Source organism: Nicotiana sylvestris, chromosome 6, assembly GCF_000393655.2.
Source record: "Nicotiana sylvestris chromosome 6, ASM39365v2, whole genome shotgun sequence".
NCBI lineage: Eukaryota > Viridiplantae > Streptophyta > Magnoliopsida > Solanales > Solanaceae > Nicotiana > Nicotiana sylvestris.
In genome coordinates, this window is record NC_091062.1 from 151086524 (window position 1) to 151105570 (window position 19047).

The window sequence follows — 19047 nt, forward strand, 5'->3', positions numbered from 1 at the left end:
ACAGTGAGATTTCGCATATGATAAGTATCTATATCTATTTATACTGGAGTTGACTTAGGCTATGCATCCCATTCTAATGGAAGTGAATTTGGATAAAATTGAAGTTCGACTGTTAATAATTCTGACCACTAACTTTATCAATAGTTGTAACTGCATGCAATCCCCCGCGTACCATCAATCAGTGCTACTTTCTTTGCTTTGATTCTAATATTTTTATCTTGGACTACCTCCATTGCTTTCTTTAGCTATTGTGAAGAAATACTCTATGGTGCATGGAGTTTTATCCTCTGTTTTCTTGTACATTGGATTCATATTACAGGTTGCTAAATGATCAAAGTTGCCAATGACACCTTTCAGATACCTTCCTTCAAGTTTTAAACCATAACGTTATTAAACATCCATCATATAATGACTTTACATGATTTTCTAAGACACACGTGTGACACTAAGTTTCTCTGTATTGAATTTGAAAATATTAATGCATAAATTTGTTCATCAATGTTGGCATGTTGAAAACACTACCCGTAAAGAGATTAACAGGGCAACATTTTACAAACGTTCTAAAGACCTCCTGTTTCATGACTAACATTTCATTACTTAGCTATAACTAGTAGCACCAAGCAAGAAACTGCTACTTTTGTTCTGTGCAATATTTAACATCTAATCTTTAATGAAATGGATTAAGCTTCCGAATGAGGAACAAGAATAGTGCTCACTGTTAGCTCTTGGTTACAAAAATTTCGTTTAGTCTCCTTTTCTTTGAGACATGATAGGTTGTGGTCATTATAAATATTCTGAGTGTGTTGAATTTGAATTCCAGTGAGGTGCTCATGATGAGTTCTAAGATGAAATTAGGAGGCATGGAGTGTTATGCTTAAGGGTGGCAAGTGGACCGGTTAGGCCCGAGCCCAGCCCAGGCCCGCGAGCTCATATGGGTAGTAGGCCTAAACGGGCATACCCGTTTAAACCTTGGACCAGGGGGGCTTGAGGCCCAAGTGGGCCGGTTCATATAAGAAGACCGTTAGGACCGGGACCGTTTGGGCCCGGGTCCTAAGTGGGCCGGTTCAACCGGTCCTAAATGGTCCCAAACGGTCTTAAACGGGTCCAACGACTACATTTTAAAAAAAAAAATTGCCACAAAAAAATCTGACCGTTACCCATTTAAAATCTAGCCGTTATTTCTGTCAAAATAGTCATTGGCTATTTATAAAATAGCCATTTAACCCCCAAACTTTGTTTTAACCCCAAACTTTTTATAATTACACTTATTCCCTAATTTTAACTATAAATAAACCCTCATTCTTTCATTTTTCTTCACAAAATCATCAATATCTCTCAATCTCTCTCTAATTTTCTTCTAAAATTTGTTACTTTATTGTTGCAACTTTTGTGAAAAATTGTGAAGTTGGTGAATTGAAGTATTCAAGTCTTCAATGATAAATAATTTTCAATAAGTTGTTCGTCAATTCGATAAACTCGTTCCAACTCTTTAGTTTTAATATTATAGTTTTGTTTTGTTTTATTTACTTTTGTATTGTTTGATTAATTAAGATGAATTTTTCGTTAAAAAAAATATTTAGCAAAAATAAGGGAAAATCCAATAGTGGTGAATCTAGTGACCAATCTATTCATCCTCCAATTCCCCGGGCTCCCCTATCCAAACCCCATACCCATCTTCCACCTGCTCCTATTCTTGATAGTGATAATACTTTATTACAATTTACTGAGAGTCAATATGTGCATAATGTTGGAGGTGGTGAACACTTAGATCATGAATATATGAATTCTCTTTATGGTAATCCAACTATTAATGAAGAAGATGAGCTGGAAATAGATTTAGATGAAACGCAACTGGATGATGATACACCCACTAGTCCTGTTGTTGAAGTTAACCCAACTAATCCAAATGATGCCCTGGTTGACCCCCCTGTTACTACCCCTACTTTTTCTAGACAACCTTCTAAACGGGCCGAAACATCTCTTGTTTGGCCATTTTTTATTCAAATAAGAGGAAAAAAATAAAGTTGAGTGTAAAACTTGTGGCAAGAAATAGATATAGTAGATATATATATATATATATATATATATATATATATATATATATATATATATATATATATATATAGCTATATAATTTACAAGAAATTGCCTTAGATAATTTTTTTTTTTAAAAAATAGGCCAGACCCACTTAGGCCCGTTTAGGCCCGAGACCGGGCCACTTAGCCCGGGACCATTAAAATCGTGGTCCCGGTCCGATTACCTCCAAAAGCCCACGAAGCCCGAGACCATTTCAGCCCGACCCACGAAGTTCGAGCCCACATAAAACCGGCCCACGAGGCCCGGGCTCGAACCGTTTGCCACCCTTAGTTATGCTTAATATTAAGTCGCAAAAGCATGCAAATAGCCGAGCTGCCAATACCAAACGAACATTGTGTTTTTTCCCCATTCGTTGGAGCAAATTTGCTTAGATTGCCTTATTTAATATAATACTCACTTTGTTTAGCTAAAAGTGCTAATATAAGTTTATTTGAAACCAAATTTAATGGAGGATGATAATGAGTGACAATAAATATATGTGAAGGATTGTATATATGAAACCTTTATTTTCCTCCTTATTTCAATACCCCTATCTTATGAAGGTAGATAAATTGTTTACGATAGACCTTCGGCTTAAGAATAATAAAAAGGACGCAACAAACAAACAATAGCAACAACAAATAATCTAATCATCGCATTTAATCTACCTATCCAAGAAAAGAAACTCCCAAATAAGTTTGCATTTCAGTGCACTTAAGGCTAAATAGGTCTGAAGTGCAGCCAATGGTTTCATGCACTTAAGGCCAAAAAGTTGGAAGTGAAAAAAATGCACTTCAGATGCACCTAAAGTGCAACCAACATTTTTATGCATTTAAAGCCAAATAGATCTGAAGTGCAAATTGCCCCGGAATAGAAATCTACAGAATTCTGCAAATTAATATATGTTTTAAAATTTCGCTGAAACCACAGAAAGTTGTCATCGCAAATGAGTTAGAATTCACCCGAAAGGGCTCAAAAGGTGCCAAGGTGTAAAAGTTAAGGTCTTAAAATTATGTTTTTTTAAAGTCATTTGACCTCTCAAACTTTGTGTTCCCCTTGCCAACGTCTTGTTTGAGTTATTGAGAAAAGCAGAGACAACACTTGTGCTTTCAGTGTCATCTGAAATGAAATTAACAAATGCTACATAAAATGGTTGCTCGAAATTAACAGGTTGCATTTCATGGATTTGCTTGAGTTCAGCATAAACTAACTTATGGTTGGTTAGTATTAAATTTTTATAGCATATGCAATCTGCATTGGACACAACATAATAGGATTCTGCTTGAAAAGTCATTCCTGGTGTTGGCCCCATGCATCACGGGCAACCATATCTAGTAGTTTTAGCAAGTATAAACAAGCAAGTTAATAAAGCAAATAAGCGAAACTATGTAATGAAATAACTTCGCTATGCTTATAAAGTGCAAGGCAGGATGCTAGGTGAAAGGGATCCGTGCACAGCATTTAAAACAAAATAGGGAACTAGGGTGTGGGTCGGATTGGATATGGACGTGTGAAAAATGAGTAATGCAAAAACGGATAAATTATCCGACTCGACCCATATTTAATACGGATAAAAAACGGGTGCGGATAATATGGATATCCATATTATTCATGGTTTCTTGAATATGATCATTTTTGGGCGAATTGCTAGTCTCCCAAACTTCACGAACTCCCAATTTGAAGCTTTACCGATGTAAAAGTTGAACCCATTAATTATCTATTGGTTATCCATTTTCAAAGTGAATAATATGGTTTTATCCATATTTGACCCGTTTCTAAAAAAATTATTATCCAACCCATTTTTAAATAGATAATATGGAGGGATAATTATTTTCTTTTAACCATTTTGCCGCGGAACCAACCACCATTTAATTAGACAACATAAATGAGACTCCAAATAGCATCAAGGGGAAGCAGAAACAAAAAAAAGTGCTGATAAAGTTTAAGTGTCATTTTTCTTGCTGGGACTCCAAATCTTCCGCAGCCATATCTTGCTCCGAGTTTATTATTGCCCTTGCTCGCTTTGACTCCACCCAGTTTCCCCACAACACCATAAACAATCCCAAAACGATCAGCATTGAACCCACTATAGTTCCCGTGAATATCTCTTCACCAAGTAGAAGCCAGTTGAGTATGGCAACTACGATAATCGGTAATGGATTGAAAATTGACACAAAAAAAGGCCCCTCCCTCTGGATGCACCAACTCATCACGAAATATGATAGAGCTGAGCAGAAAACTCCTGAATATATGGTGGAGATAGGTCTCACGCCACTGCTCAATGACCAGTCGGATAGGTCATGGTCAAAGCAGAACCCAAAGACCAAACATATGCAGCTAGCCATGAAGCACATCAACGCTGTGCTTGAATAGGTAGCTGCATACTCTTGGTTACTCTTGCTTGGATTATGGACCATATCGACCAAGAGAGGGCACTGGTAATGACGAGCAGAGGGCCTAAGTAGTTGGTGCCGCTGCTGCTGTGGTGCGCAATACCTTCTAAGAGTTTCCAATTAATCTTTGGCTGGCCAATGGGGAGTCTTGGACCATGGTAAATCGATAGCATCATCGCACCTCCTATACTCAATAGCGTACCCATCATTTTGGCTATCCCTACTCTTGTAAATCGGACCTTTTCGTGTCCGGTAATGACAGCAAGAACAAATGTAAATGCTGGCATTAAGTTCGTCAAAGCAGATGCAACCGTAGTGTTGCAATTTTGTAGGCCAATGATATACGTAATTTGGTTAATTGACCCTCCAAAAATCGAACACATGAAATTTTTTAGAAGTATTGACCTCGTCATGGCAGGTCTACTATGCCTTTCACTAAAATATGCAATAGGGCACATTATCAGTGCGGCGAATGTCTGCCTATATGCCACAATATGCACGAAGAGGTTCATGTCTGTGTTCATAGCCATTTTGGTTAGCAGGTTCATACCCGCGTATCCAATTTGTATAAATGACATGGACAAAGCAGGTAGCCAGGACATTTTTTTGCTAGATGTTGTGATTACAGTTAGAGGAATAGAGTGTTTTGCTTACTGCACAAGTGAGCTAATGAAAAATCATGCATTTAAGCTCCTCTATTTATAATCAACGAGCCTGCACCCCCCCCCCCCATTGAAACATTGTTTTTCTTTCCTCATTCATTGAAACAAGTTTGTTTAGACAATTAATATAATCTTCACTCTTTGTTTAGCTGAAAGTGCTAATAAAAGTTTCTTTTGACAACAAAACGCTAATTAATGACAACAATTATATCCAGTAACGGTTTTTTTTTCTTTCCTTAGAGCAAAGTAAGATATGATGAATTCTAAGATGAAATTAGGAGGCATTGAGTGTTATGCTTAATATTAAGTCGCAAAAGCAGGCAAATAGCCGAGCGGCCAATACCAAACAAACATTGTGTTTTTTCCCCCATTCGTTGGAGCAAGTTTGCTTAGATTGCCCCAATTTAATATAATATAATACTCACTTTGTTTAGCTAAAAGTGCTAATAGAAGTTTATTTGACACCAAATTCAATGGAGGATGGTAACGAGTGACAATAATTATATTTGAAAGATTGTATATAGATGTTCGTAATTAGTGTTAAAAGGCGTGTGCGTATCAATAATAGTGAAAAGAATGCAACAAACAAGTAAAAGTAACAACAAGGCCATCTGATCATAGCAGTGAATCTACCTATCCAAAAAAAGTAACTCCCAAATAAATTGCACTTCAGTGTACTTAAGGCTAAATAGTATTGAAGTGTCAATGGTTTCATGCACTTAAGGCCAAAAACTCATATGTGAAAAAATACACTTCAGATGCACTTGAAGTGCAACCAACGTTTTTATGCACTTAAGGCCAAAAAATTTGAAGTGAAAAAAACGCACGTCAGATGCACCTGAAGTGCAACCAACATTTTTATGCGCTTAAGGCCAAAAAATTTGAAGTGAAAAAAATGCACGTCAGATGCACCAGAAGTGCAACCAACGTTTTTATGTACTTAAAACCAAAAAGTTTGAGGTGGAAAAAATGAACTTGAAGTGCAACCAACGTTTTTATGCACTTATGGCCAAAAAATTTGAAGCGAAAAAAAAATGCACGTCAGATGCACCTGAAGTGCAACCAACGTTTTTATGCACTTAAGGCCAAAAAGTCTGAAGTGAAAAAAATACACGTTAGATGCACCTGAAGTGCAACCAACATTTTTTATATGCACTTAAGGCCAAAAAATCTGAAGTGGAAAAAATGCACTTGAAGTGCAACCAATGTTTTTATGCACTTAAGGCCAAAAATATCTGAATTGAAAAAAATGCACGTCAGATGCACTTGAAGCGCAACCAACGTTTTTATGCACTTAACGCCAAAAAGTCTGAAATGAAAAAAATGCACGCCAGATGCACCTGAAGTGCAACCAACGTTTTTACGCACTTAAGGCCAAAAAGTCTGAAGTGGAAAAAATGCACTTGAAGTGCAACCAATGTTTTTATGCACTTAAGGCCAAAAATTCTGAAGTGAAAAAATGCACATCAGATGCACTTGAAGTGCAACCAACGTTTTTATGCACTTAAGGCCAAAAAGTCGGAACCTGAAAAAATGCACGTCAGATGCACCTGAAGTGCAACCAATGTTTTTAGGCATTTAAAGCCAAAAAGTCTGAAGTGGAAAAAATGCACTTGAAGTGCAACCAACGTTTTTATGCACTTAAGGCCAAAGAGTCTGAAATGAAAAAAAAAATGCACGTCAGATGCACCTGAAGTGCAACCAACGTTTTTATATACTTAAGGCCAAAAAGTCTGAAGTGAAAAAAATGCATTTCAGATGCACTTGAAGTTCAACCAACGTTTTTATGCACTTAAGGCCAAAAAGTTTGAAGTGAAATAATGCACTTCAGATGCACCTGAAGTGCAACCAACGTTTTTATGCACTTAAAGCCAAAGGGGTCTGAAGTGCAAATTGCCCAAAAATAAAAATTTGTTCTTCAAATTTTATACGATTTAACACCTAAATCTACTCAAAATATTGTCAAATTTGAAACATAACCTCCAAATATCATCAAGAACAAACCTCAATCATCAATTAGTCAAAACAACAATAAATCTAACGAATCCAGTTTGCAATTAGGAAAAAGAAGAAGAAGAAATCCTAAGCAATAGTAAAAAATAAAGTGCCGCAGCAGCTCATCACTGTAAAACATCACAAACTACAAACACCATATAAAATCATTGTCACAAGAAGAAGAAGGTGGAGAAAAAGGCCTAAAGTAGTCTAAACTTTGGGTATTGGTTTAAAAAAATTAAAAAGTGAATACAGATTAAAGGGCGCCCACCCGTACAATTTTTACATAAATTTTTATGTACATTAATATTGAAATGTACACAAAATAAATAAATATCAAAAGGCAGCCAAAAGAGAAAATTCCAAATTGCAGAAAACAAGAAAAGACTAATACCTTAGTACCATCCGTTCCTAATTGGAAAAACTTATATTATTAATTCTAAGAAACGCTAAGTTCTCTTCGGGAGCCCGGACATAAATATCTGCAAACAAAATAAGAAACCCTCAATCAATACTCAAAATTTCAAAGAATCACAAGAAAATCAAATCAAAAAAAGAATATTAAAAAAGAAAAATAAAGACTAACATTATGGAGCGTAAATTGAGGGGGTGAGAGTAAGAGGACTGAGGAAACCCAGATCTGTAAATGCAGTTTTCTTCCACTACTGGAAAATTCGCCGGTCCCACCAACACTTTCCTCTTTTCTTCTTCCAAAATTAAACCCATTAAATATCATGTTATTGTTATAAATATATTATATTATAGATGTTCATTTAGTACTCCGTTGTAAATAAGCTTCCTGAAGAAGTTTATCCATATGAGACTCCACCGTAAATATATTTATCTATTTAGTACTATATTGGAAATAAACTTATCACTTCGGTACCCGGTTATGGAGAAACATTACCCCTAGTAGAAGTTTATCCATACCGGGTATAATAAGCTTATCTTTTCAGTACCCAGTTATGGATAAACATTACCCCCGATAGAAGATTATCCATACCGAATATAATAAGCTTATCCATTCAGTACTCCGTTATGGATAAATATTGCTCTCAATAGAAGATTATCCATATCTGGTACAGCAACAGCTTACACAGCAGCAGCTTACACAGCAACTTATAGTAGCAGCTTACACAGCAGCTTATAGTAGCTTACACTGCAGCTTGTAGTAGCAGCTTACACAGCAGCTTGTAGTAGCAGCTTACAGAGCAGCTTCCTTTCTTCTATAAATAGAAGAGATTTCAGTTCATTATGTACATCAGTTTGAATTCGAATAATATATCAGTTTCTCTCTATACTTGTCTTTACTTTACAGTCTTTATTTTATAACACGTTATCAGCACGAGACTCTGACATCTCGAGCAAATACTTTGAAAGTATTAGAGGTAAGAACTTTCTTTTCCTAAATAATGTCAAATCTTTCTAAACTTGAATTTGTAGCCCTGGATATATCGGGCAAAAGCTACATGTCTTGGGTGCTTGATGCTGAAATTCATCTTGATGCGATGGGTCTGGCAGACACCATCAAGGATAAAAATCAGGCATCAAACCAAGACCGTGCCAAAGCAATGATATTCCTACGCCATCACCTTGATGAGGGCCTGAAAATGGAATATCTCACTATTAAAGATCCAGTCATACTGTGGAATAATTTGAAAGATAGATATGACCACCTGAAGATGGTCGTTCTTCCACAGGCACGTTATGATTGGACTCATCTAAGGCTACAAGATTTTAAATCTATCAGTGAGTATAATTCTGCTATGTTCAGAATTATTTCCCAATTAAAATTATGTGGTGATAATATTACTGATCATGATATGTTGGAGAAAACTTTCACCACTTTTCATGCCTCGAATATGCTCCTGCAGCAGCAATATCGAGAGATGGGATTTAAAAAGTATTCTGAACTTATCTCACATCTTCTTATAGCAGAGCAACATAATGGGCTATTAATGAAAAATCATGAAAGCCGACCTATTGGTTCTTGTCCATTCCCTGAAGTGAATGAGACGAACTTCCACCAAGCTAAACGTGGAAGAGGTCGTGGCCCCAGTCGTGGTCATGGCCGTGGTCGGGGAAGAAACCCCAATCATGGTAATAATAATGCACCAAAGAAGCCTCCTCACCACCAGCAGTGGAAAAGGAAGGAACAAAAGCATGAAGCGGTGCAAGCGCCAAATGTAGAAAATGCATGCTATAGATGTGGAGGAAAAGGGCACTGGTCACGTACTTGTCGTACGCCAAAGCACCTGGTTGAGCTTTATCAAGCCTCCCTGAAGAAGACAGAGAAAAATGCTGAAGCAAATTTTATTTCTGAAGATAATTTAGACTTCATGCATTTGGATGTAGCTGATTACTTTGCACTCCCAGAAGGAGAAATAAGTCATGTAATCGGTAGTGAATCTGTAGAAATGTAAATATTTTAATTTTTGTTGTTTGTAATAAATAGTATGGTTATGTAATTGTTGTACATAAATAAAAGTTATGCTTTGATAATGATGTTTACTATAATATATTTTATTTATGTTATTTTGAAGAATATGGATAACCCTCAAATTATGTTTGGATCAAAGACAAATCATGAAGATATGTGTGTTATTGATAGTGGAACAACTCATGCCATATTCAATGATCAGAAATACTTTTCTTATTTGCATAAGGAAAAAGCAAATGTTTCAACAATTTCTGGTAATATAAGTTTGATTGAAGGCTCCGGAAGAGCCATAATATTTCTGTCTAAGGGAACAAAACTTATTATAGACAATGCATTGTTCTCCTCCAAGTCCCGAAGAAACTTGTTGAGTTTTATAGATATCCGCCGAAATGGGTATCATGTAGAGACAATAGATGAAATGAACAGGGAATATCTTTGTATTACAAAGAATATTTCTGGCCAGAAATGTATTGTAGAAAAGTTACCAACTTTATCTTCTGGCTTATACTATTCAAAAATTAGTACAATTGAAGCACACTCTATCGTAAACCAGAAGTTTACGGATTCAAATACTTTTGTGCTTTGGCATGGCCGTTTGGGCCATCCCGGATCAATAATGATGAGACGAATTACTGAAAATTCGAGTGGGCATCCATTAAAGAACCTGAAGATTCTTACAAATGACGAATTTTCTTGTGATGCTTGTTATCAAGGAAAAATGATCACTAGACCATCACCAATGAAGGTTGATATTGAATCCCCTGCCTTTTTAGAGCGTATACATGGGGATATATGTGGACCTATTCACCCACCAAGTGGGTTGTTTAGATATTTTATGGTCCTAATAGATGCATCTTCAAGATGGTCTCATGTGTGTCTACTATCATCTCGCAACCTGGCGTTTGCAAAGCTATTAGCCCAAATAATTCGATTAAGGGCACAATTCCCAGATTATCCTATAAAGGCTATTCGCCTTGATAATGCTGGAGAATTCTCATCTCAAGCTTTTGATGATTATTGTCTATCCGTTGGGATAAAAGTTGAACATCCTGTAGCTTATGTTCATACTCAAAATGGCCTTGCAGAGTCATTTATTAAACGCTTGCAATTGATAGCAAGACCACTACTTATGAAAACAAAATTGCCCACTACTGTTTGGGGCCATGCTATCTTGCATGCAGCATCACTTATCCGTCTCAGACCGACACATTATAATAAATATTCTCCGTCACAATTAGTTTTTGGTCATGAACCAAATATTTCCCATCTACGAATTTTCGGATGTGCTGTATATGTTCCAGTAGCACCACCACAACGTAGTAAGATGGGACCACAGAGAAGGATAGGAATATATGTTGGGTTTGAATCACCCTCTATTATTCGCTATCTTGAACCATTGATAGGAGATTTATTTACTGCTCGATTTGCAGATTGTTGGTTTGATGAAATAAATTTCCCACAATTAGGGGGAGAGAAAAAGGAAATCAAAAGAGAAATTGTGTGGAAAGTTTCATCATTATCTAACTTTGATCCCCGTACCCCTATATGTAATCAGGAGGTCCAGAAGATCATCCATTTACAGAATATAGCAAATCAAATGCCAGACGCATTTGCCTATCCGAATTGATGTCCCAGTAGGACCATCTACTAACATGAGAGCTAGTGAACCTAAAGCACGCCTGAAGCGTGGTAGGCCTTTGGGTTCTAAGGATCGAAATCCTCAAAAAAAAGAAAATCGACAAATGATCAAAGCGATACTATGAAGGGATCCCCTGAAGAGACCCAAAATCTGATTAGTTCTGAGATTCCTGAAGAAATCAATGAACCTGAAGCTCATGTGAGTGAGGAACTTTTAATAAGTTCGAACGGTGATGGGATTAATTTAAATCGATTTGAAATAGTGGTGGATAATATTTTTGCATATAATGTTGCACTTAATATTATGCAAGATAGTGAGGATCTTGAACCTCGATCTGTCGAAGAATGTCGACAAAGATCTGATTGGCCAAAATGGCAAGAGGCAATTCAATCGGAATTGAAGTCACTTGCTAAAAGAGAGGTCTTTGGACCAGTAGTCCAAACACCTGCTGGTATAAAACCAGTTGGTCATAAATGGGTTTTTGTGCGAAAAAGGAATGATAAAAATGAAGTTGAAAGATACAAAGCTCGCCTTGTTGCACAAGGATTCTCACAACGACCTGGAGTCGATTTTGATGAAACATATTCACCTGTTATGGATGCCATAACATTTCGATATCTCATCAGTTTAGCACTACATGAAAAGCTTGAAATACATCTAATGGATGTAGTTACAGCTTATCTGTACGGTTCACTTGATAATGAAATTTATATGAAAATTCCTGAAGGATTTAAAATGCCTGAAGCAAAATCTCAGGAAATGTATTCAATCAGATTACAAAGATCTTTGTACGGTTTAAAGCAAATCTGGGCGCATGTGGTATAATCGCCTTAGTGAATATTTGCTGAAAGAAGGTTACATAAATGATGTTATTTGTCCATGTATTTTTATAAAGAAAATGACATCAGAATTTGTTATACTTGCTGTTTATGTTGATGACATAAATCTTGTTGGAACTCCAGAAGAGCTTCAAAAGGCAATTGAATATCTTAAGAAAGAATTTGAGATGAAAGATCTTGGAAAGACAAAACTTTGTCTTGGTCTGCAAATTGAACATTTAGCAGACGGGATCTTTATCCATCAATCTGCCTATACAGAAAGGGTCTTAAAATGCTTTTACATGGACAAAGCGCACCCATTGAGTACACCAATGGTTGTTCGATCACTTGAAGTGAATAAGGATTTGTTCCGACCTCCAGAAGAGGACGAGGAACTCCTTGGTCCCGAAGTACCCTATCTCAGTGCAATTGGTGCACTAATGTATCTTGCTAATGCTACAAGGCCTGACATAGCATTTTCTGTTAATTTACTAGCAAGATATAGTTCTTCTCCTACACGGAGACATTGGAACGGGATTAAGCATATATTGCGATATTTAAAGGGAACTCTTGATATGGGTTTGTTTTATGCTAACAAAGATAGTGCAGACCTTGTTGGTTATGCAGATGCAGGTTATTTATCTGATCCCCATAAAGCTCGATCTCAAACCGGCTACGTATTTACATATGGAGGTACTATCATATCATGGCGCTCCACAAAGCAATCTATTGTTGCTACTTCTTCAAATCACGCTGAGATAATAGCTATTCATGAAGCAAGTAGGGAATGCGTATGGTTGAGATCAATAATTCATTTTATTCGAGAAAAATGTGGTTTGGAATGTGAGAAAAGACCCACAATTTTATACGAAGACAATGCTGCATGCATAGCCCAATTGAAGGGAGGATTTATAAAAGGAGATAGAACGAAGCACATTTCACCAAAATTATTCTACACACACGATCTTCAGAAAAGTGGTGACATTGATGTGCAACAAATCCGTTCAAGTGATAATCCAGCAGATTTATTCACTAAATCTTTGCCAACTTCAACTTTTGAGAAGATGGTATACAAGATTGGAATGCGGAGACTCAAATATTTGAAACAAGGTTTTCATCAGGGGGAGTAAAATACGCGATGCACTCTTTTTCCCTTACTAAGGTTTTTTCCCATGGGGTTTTCCTTATAAGGTTTTTAATGAGGCACCTAACAATGCGTATTACTAAATATGTGTACTCTTTTTCCTTCACTAGAATTTTTTTCCCACGTGGTTTTTCCTAGTGAGGTTTTAATGAGACACATTATCTTTTAATGAACATCCAAGGGGGAGTGTTATAAATATATTATATTATGGATGTTCATTTAGTACTCCGTTGTAAATAAGCTTCCTGAAGAAGCTTATCCATATGGGACTCCACCGTAAATATATTTATCTATTTAGTACTATATTGGAAATAAGCTTCCTGAAGAAGCTTATCACTTCGGTACCCGGTTATGGATAAACATTACCCCCAGTAGAAGTTTATCCATATCGGGTATAATAAGCTTATCTTTTCAGTACCCAGTTATGGATAAACATTACCCCCGGTAGAAGATTATCCATACCGGGTATAATAAGCTTATCCATTCAGTACTCCGTTATGGATAAATATTGCTCTCAGTAGAAGATTATCCATACCGGATATAATAAGCTTATCCATTCAGTACTCCGTTATGGATAAATATTGCTCTCAATAGAAGATTATCCATATCTGGTACAGCAACAGCTTACACAGCAGCAGCTTACACAGCAACTTATAGTAGCAGCTTACACAGCAGCTTATAGTAGCTTACACTGCAGCTTGTAGTAGCAGCTTACACAGGCAGCTTGTAGTAGCAGCTTACAGAGCAGCTTCCTTTCTTCTATAAATAGAAGAGATTTCAGTTCATTATGTACATCAGTTTGAATTCGAATAATATATCAGTTTCTCTCTATACTTGTCTTTACTTTACAGTCTTTATTTTATAACAGTTATCAAATTGTTGTTCAAGATTTCAGAAAATTTTCAGAAAACAACAAAATTATTGATAATAATATTTCCTCCCTCCCCCCAAAAAACTAGTTAAAATAATTCATTATTCGCTACTTACAAGCACAAATAACTTGAGTTGAAAACAATAAATTTTTTTACAAGGAGGACAAAAAGGATGACTTACCTGCAATTTGAACTTGTTGCTAATGGAGTTTTCTATGTATTAGCAAAAATAAATTGATGATTTGTTGCTTTTGAGAGATAGTAACAGACTAGCGGACAAGATAAAGAATTGGAAAAGACCATAAATTAGGGCTTCTAGCAATAAAAAGAGGTCTTGACCTTTGAATTTAATGTTTCAAATCCTATTTAAATTTTTTGAGTAATTATAAGTTGCCTTTTGGGAATTTAGATGTTATATTAAAGATTTATTCAGCAAATTTTATTTTAATTTGAAAATGTCGTTTGGGCTTACGCCTCACTTCAAAACACGCCCCAATGCCCGGACATACGCCCTGAAGTGTTAGGCATATACCTCCTGAGACTTTCGCCTCCCACCATCACCTCGAGCACTTTTGATTCGCCTTGCCCCAGGCTCGCCCCGAAAATACCTTTTTAAAACATTGTTCGTAACATGCAGCAGAAGACAATAATAATCCGAGCAACATCTTTTCGTGTTTAAAATTTATTTACATGTCAAAGATAGCATCTAAGACGTACTTGGTAAAAAGAGTCTCGTTTCAAAAATTCTTCGATAGTGTGAAGATTCTATGTGTATCCACACCGATACCGATTTTTGCTATCAACTCTTTGAATAATGAAAAGCTGCGAACAAATTGAATGAAAAACTTGTATTAGAATCTTTCTCAAAAGTCTCAAAACAAAAAATAATTTTCTTGTAATAATATTTTCTCTCTTGACTTTATATTGCACTCATACTTTTACAAAGTAATTTTTTTCTCAAGAGCTACTACAAAAAGTTTTTCCATTACCTTTTATATAACATCATCTATAAACTCTTTTTCTGTTTTGCTGAGTAATAATTAACTTAGGGTACCAATAAATAACTCGGAATTTTGTATGAAAATTAGTAATTCCATTTTCAATGGGTAACGTGGCTGCCGTGTTTCATGTACTTTCTACGAAGTCCAATTCCAAACATTGGAATTTTCTATTGAAAACAAGGGAACACACTTTGAGTGGTCGGACGTCCTTTCATGGACTTTAAATTTCCATGTCCTAGGGAAATCGTAGGTATCCTTTATGGAATTCCACGTCCAATTCAAAATTAAATTGTAAGAATAAATTAATATTAAATATACAACCATTATATGTGTAACGATCTGATCGGTCATTTTGCTTTCTAAAATCTCGTTCTCCTAAATAAGACTCCCCGTACATGCTTTTACTATTTTACAATTTGCGGGGATGGTTAGATCGGGATTTGCAAGGTTCGGCTTGAAATCGGAACACTTGGTTCCTTAAGTTTGGCTCAAAAGGCCAAGTTTGACTTCGGTCAACATTTTGAGTAAACGGCCTCAAAATCAAGATTTGACGGTTCCAATAGGTTCGTATAATGATTTCGGACTTGGGTGTATGTTCGGATCGGGTTTTGAATGAACCGAGAGCATTCTGACGCCTAATAGTGAAAGTTAGTTCTTGAAGGTTTTAGAAGTTCTTTAAATTTGGTTTGGAGCGGTTTTTGTGATATCGAGGTCCAAATAGAATTCTGAGATCGAGAATAGTTCTGCCATGTCATTTAAAACTTGCACACAAAATTTAGTGTCAATCCGAGAAGTTTAAGTACGTTTCGGCGCATTGGAAGTAAATTGAAGAACTTGAAGTTCATAAGTTTGATTTAATTGGTTTTGGGATGTGATTCTTAGTTTTAATGTTGTTTCGGACATTTCGAGAGCTCGAGCGAGTCCGTTTTATGGTTCCAAACTTGTCGGTATGTTCGGGCGGGCCCCCAGAGGCCCTGAGATTCAAACAGACGAGGCTCGGACCAAGTTTTGACTTGGGAAGCAACATCGAAAGTATCAGGTTTCTATCATAATCGCATTTGCGCTTGGCCAGCCACTGGTGCGAACTCGCAAAAACGAGCGAACGAGCCGCAGAAGCGAGCAAGTTAGGCAGCACAAGCACCGCAGGTGCGGAAGTTTTGGTGCACCTACATGGCCACATGTGTGAGATCAGTGGTCGTAGGTGCGGGAAGGTGTGCAGATGCTGTCCCTTGAGTCCGCAGATGCGGAACCTAGCCAGGTGAGGAAAGGTGCACCTGCGATGAATTTGCCGCAGGTGTGGAACCGCTGATGCAGCCAAGGCACCGCAGGTGCGAAAATCGTTGGGAAGAAGGGTTTATTTAATACGGGACTTAGGCCATTTCTAACACATTTTCTTTTACTCTTGGGCGATTTGAGAGCTTTTAAGGAGGGGATTTCAACCAAGATTTTGAAGGTAAGTAATTTCTACCTAATAAGAGTTTAATACATAATTTATGGGTAGATTATAACATGTAAAATTTTAGAATTCATGGGTTAGATAGAAAATCTAGGTTTTTGATAAAAATGAGATTTTACCACGAAAATGGTTATGGAACTTAGTGAAAATCATGTATTTATATTGCTAAGGTTATGGGTAACAACTTTTTTCGAAAATTTCTGGAATCTAGGCATGTGGGCCCAGGGTGAATTTTAGGAACCTTACATTTAGGGTTGGGTAATCACTTAAATAGTTAGAATATGAACTTTTAAATATATATTGATTAGTTTTTACACTATTTGAATAGTTTTGCATTGTTCAACACCGATTAGAAGATTTGAGCATAATCTTGGAACGGAAAGTAGGCCTTAAGACGAGGTAAGTCTCTTTTCTAACCTTGTAAGAGGAAATTTACCATAGGTGAACTTAATAATATGTGTTATTATTTGCAGGGGCTACGTGCACACAAAGTGATGAGAGTCCGTACGTAGCTACTATTCCTGTTTATGTCCGGATAGTTTTAGGTTTACACCATGCTTTGTAGATACCGTTATCTGATTATATTAGTTAATTGTATCAAATAAAATTAAGTTGAGGGTTTTAAGTCAAAAGCTTCAAGTTGAATCTCTTTATTTTGGAAAGAATCGAGAAAAGGTTATGATTTATTAATATATTTATATTTAATCGCGTTGTAAGTATATTCTGCAAGCGGGGTGACTCTTTCCACTACTCTTATGGGAGCGGGCCTTTCGCCTCGTCAGGTTAATGGATGCATCTATGGTTCGTGCCGTTCAACCCTCGGGAATGCACAATTTTTATATATGTTGGATTAGGCCGTACGTCCTCGGTAAACTTCGTGTGTGATAATAGAACTAGAGGTCCTTTTATATATATGGTATTAATTCCCTTGAATTGAGAGGTTATTGGTTATAAATGAAGGAATTGATTTGGTTATAAAATATGGTGAAAGGATTGTTTAGTTATTTCTTATTATGAGTTTTATTGTTATCTCTATATATCATGTTTAATTAGAATTTCATATTATCATATTATTGGCCTTAGTAAGTGTCAGAGTCGGCCCCTCATCACTCCTTCTTCAAGGTTAGACTAGATACTTACTGGGTCCATATTATTTATGTACTCATGCTACACTTCTGCACTTGAATGTGCCAGATCTGAGGTAGGTGCATCTGGATATCAGTCCGACATGCATACTTGAGTTACAACTCGAGACTTCATGGTACCTGCCTTTCGAGCCGTTCTGCAGCAGTTGGAGTCTTTCTTATGTTATACTTCTTTGTCTATTTCCTATCAGACAATAGACAAGTATTCTTTTGTATATTCTACTAGAATGCCCATATACTTGTGACACCAGGTCTTGACACACAAGCTAGTAGACTTATGATTTTAGATTTGTTTTCATGATTACGATTTGCACTTATTTGCTTCCATTCAATTAATTTACTTATGTACATTTCTATATCTTTTAAAAATGGAGAAAATTTTATTCACTTAATAAACTTATTTAAATCAAGAAACCATTAGATTGATCAGTATTGGCTTGCCTAATGACGGCGTTGGGCGCTATCACGACCTATAATAGAATTGGGTTGTGACAATATGGTATCAGAGCACTAGGTTCACGTAGGTCTCACAAGTTATGGACAAACCTAATAGAGTCTTACGGATCGATGCAAAGACGTCTGTACTTATCTTCAAAAGGTAATTGGGTGTTAGGAAACTACTCTTTATTCATCTCCTATCGTGCAGTTGATGGTATACTAAGTTTTTTCTCTTATTCTTTCACAGATGGTGAGAACGCACGCAACAGACATTCCAGACCCGGGAGGAGCCGCTTCTCCCGTTGCTAGAGGTCGAGGTAGAGGCCGGGGGAGGGCACCAGCCCTAGGTAGGGGACAAGGACATCCTAGAGTTTCCCCAATTGCACCACCAGCAGATCCAATAGAGGATCCCAATGTTGAGGAGTAGGGAAAGATGCTCGCAGCATAGCCAGCCCCGATAGATTTCATGTCAGCACCGGGTTTTCAAGAGGTCATGGGGCGTGTGCTGCGGTTCATGGATTCTACGACCTAGGCTGGTTTATTTTCAGTAGACCCATCCATATCTTAGGCGGGATGGGGAGAACAAACCCCTACTGCTCAGGCTCCTGGGCATGCGGCTGACGTATATTGGACCTTGGGTACACTACCCGTGGGCGGGTCCAACCAATTATAGCAAACGTACTTGAGCCTATATCAGTTTCGGCCGTTGAGCCTCATAAGCTTTTGGAGAGATGGAATAGACTACACCCTCTTATCTTCAGAGGTGAGCGACCTGAGGACCCCTAGGACTTCATTGATAGGTGTAGGGACAGACTACACAACATAAGGATATTGGAGTCTTACGGAGTATATGTCACTACTTTCTCGTTGGAGGGCAGGGCTCGTAGGTGGTGGCAGTCTTATCTTCTCAGCAGGCCAGTGAGTTCTCCTCCCATGACTTGGGACCATTTCACAAAACGTTTCTTGG

General features: G+C 37.1%; 1 protein-coding gene across 1 annotated transcript; it reads right to left on the minus strand.

The window, feature by feature from the left end:
- Window positions 1-4026: 4026 nt before the first annotated feature.
- On the minus strand, window positions 4027-4494 carry LOC104246621 (WAT1-related protein At1g09380-like). The gene has a single exon (XM_009802482.1). The coding sequence runs from the start codon at window positions 4492-4494 to the stop codon at window positions 4027-4029; it is 468 nt and encodes a 155-aa protein (XP_009800784.1).
- Between the last annotated feature and the right edge of the window lie 14553 nt (window positions 4495-19047).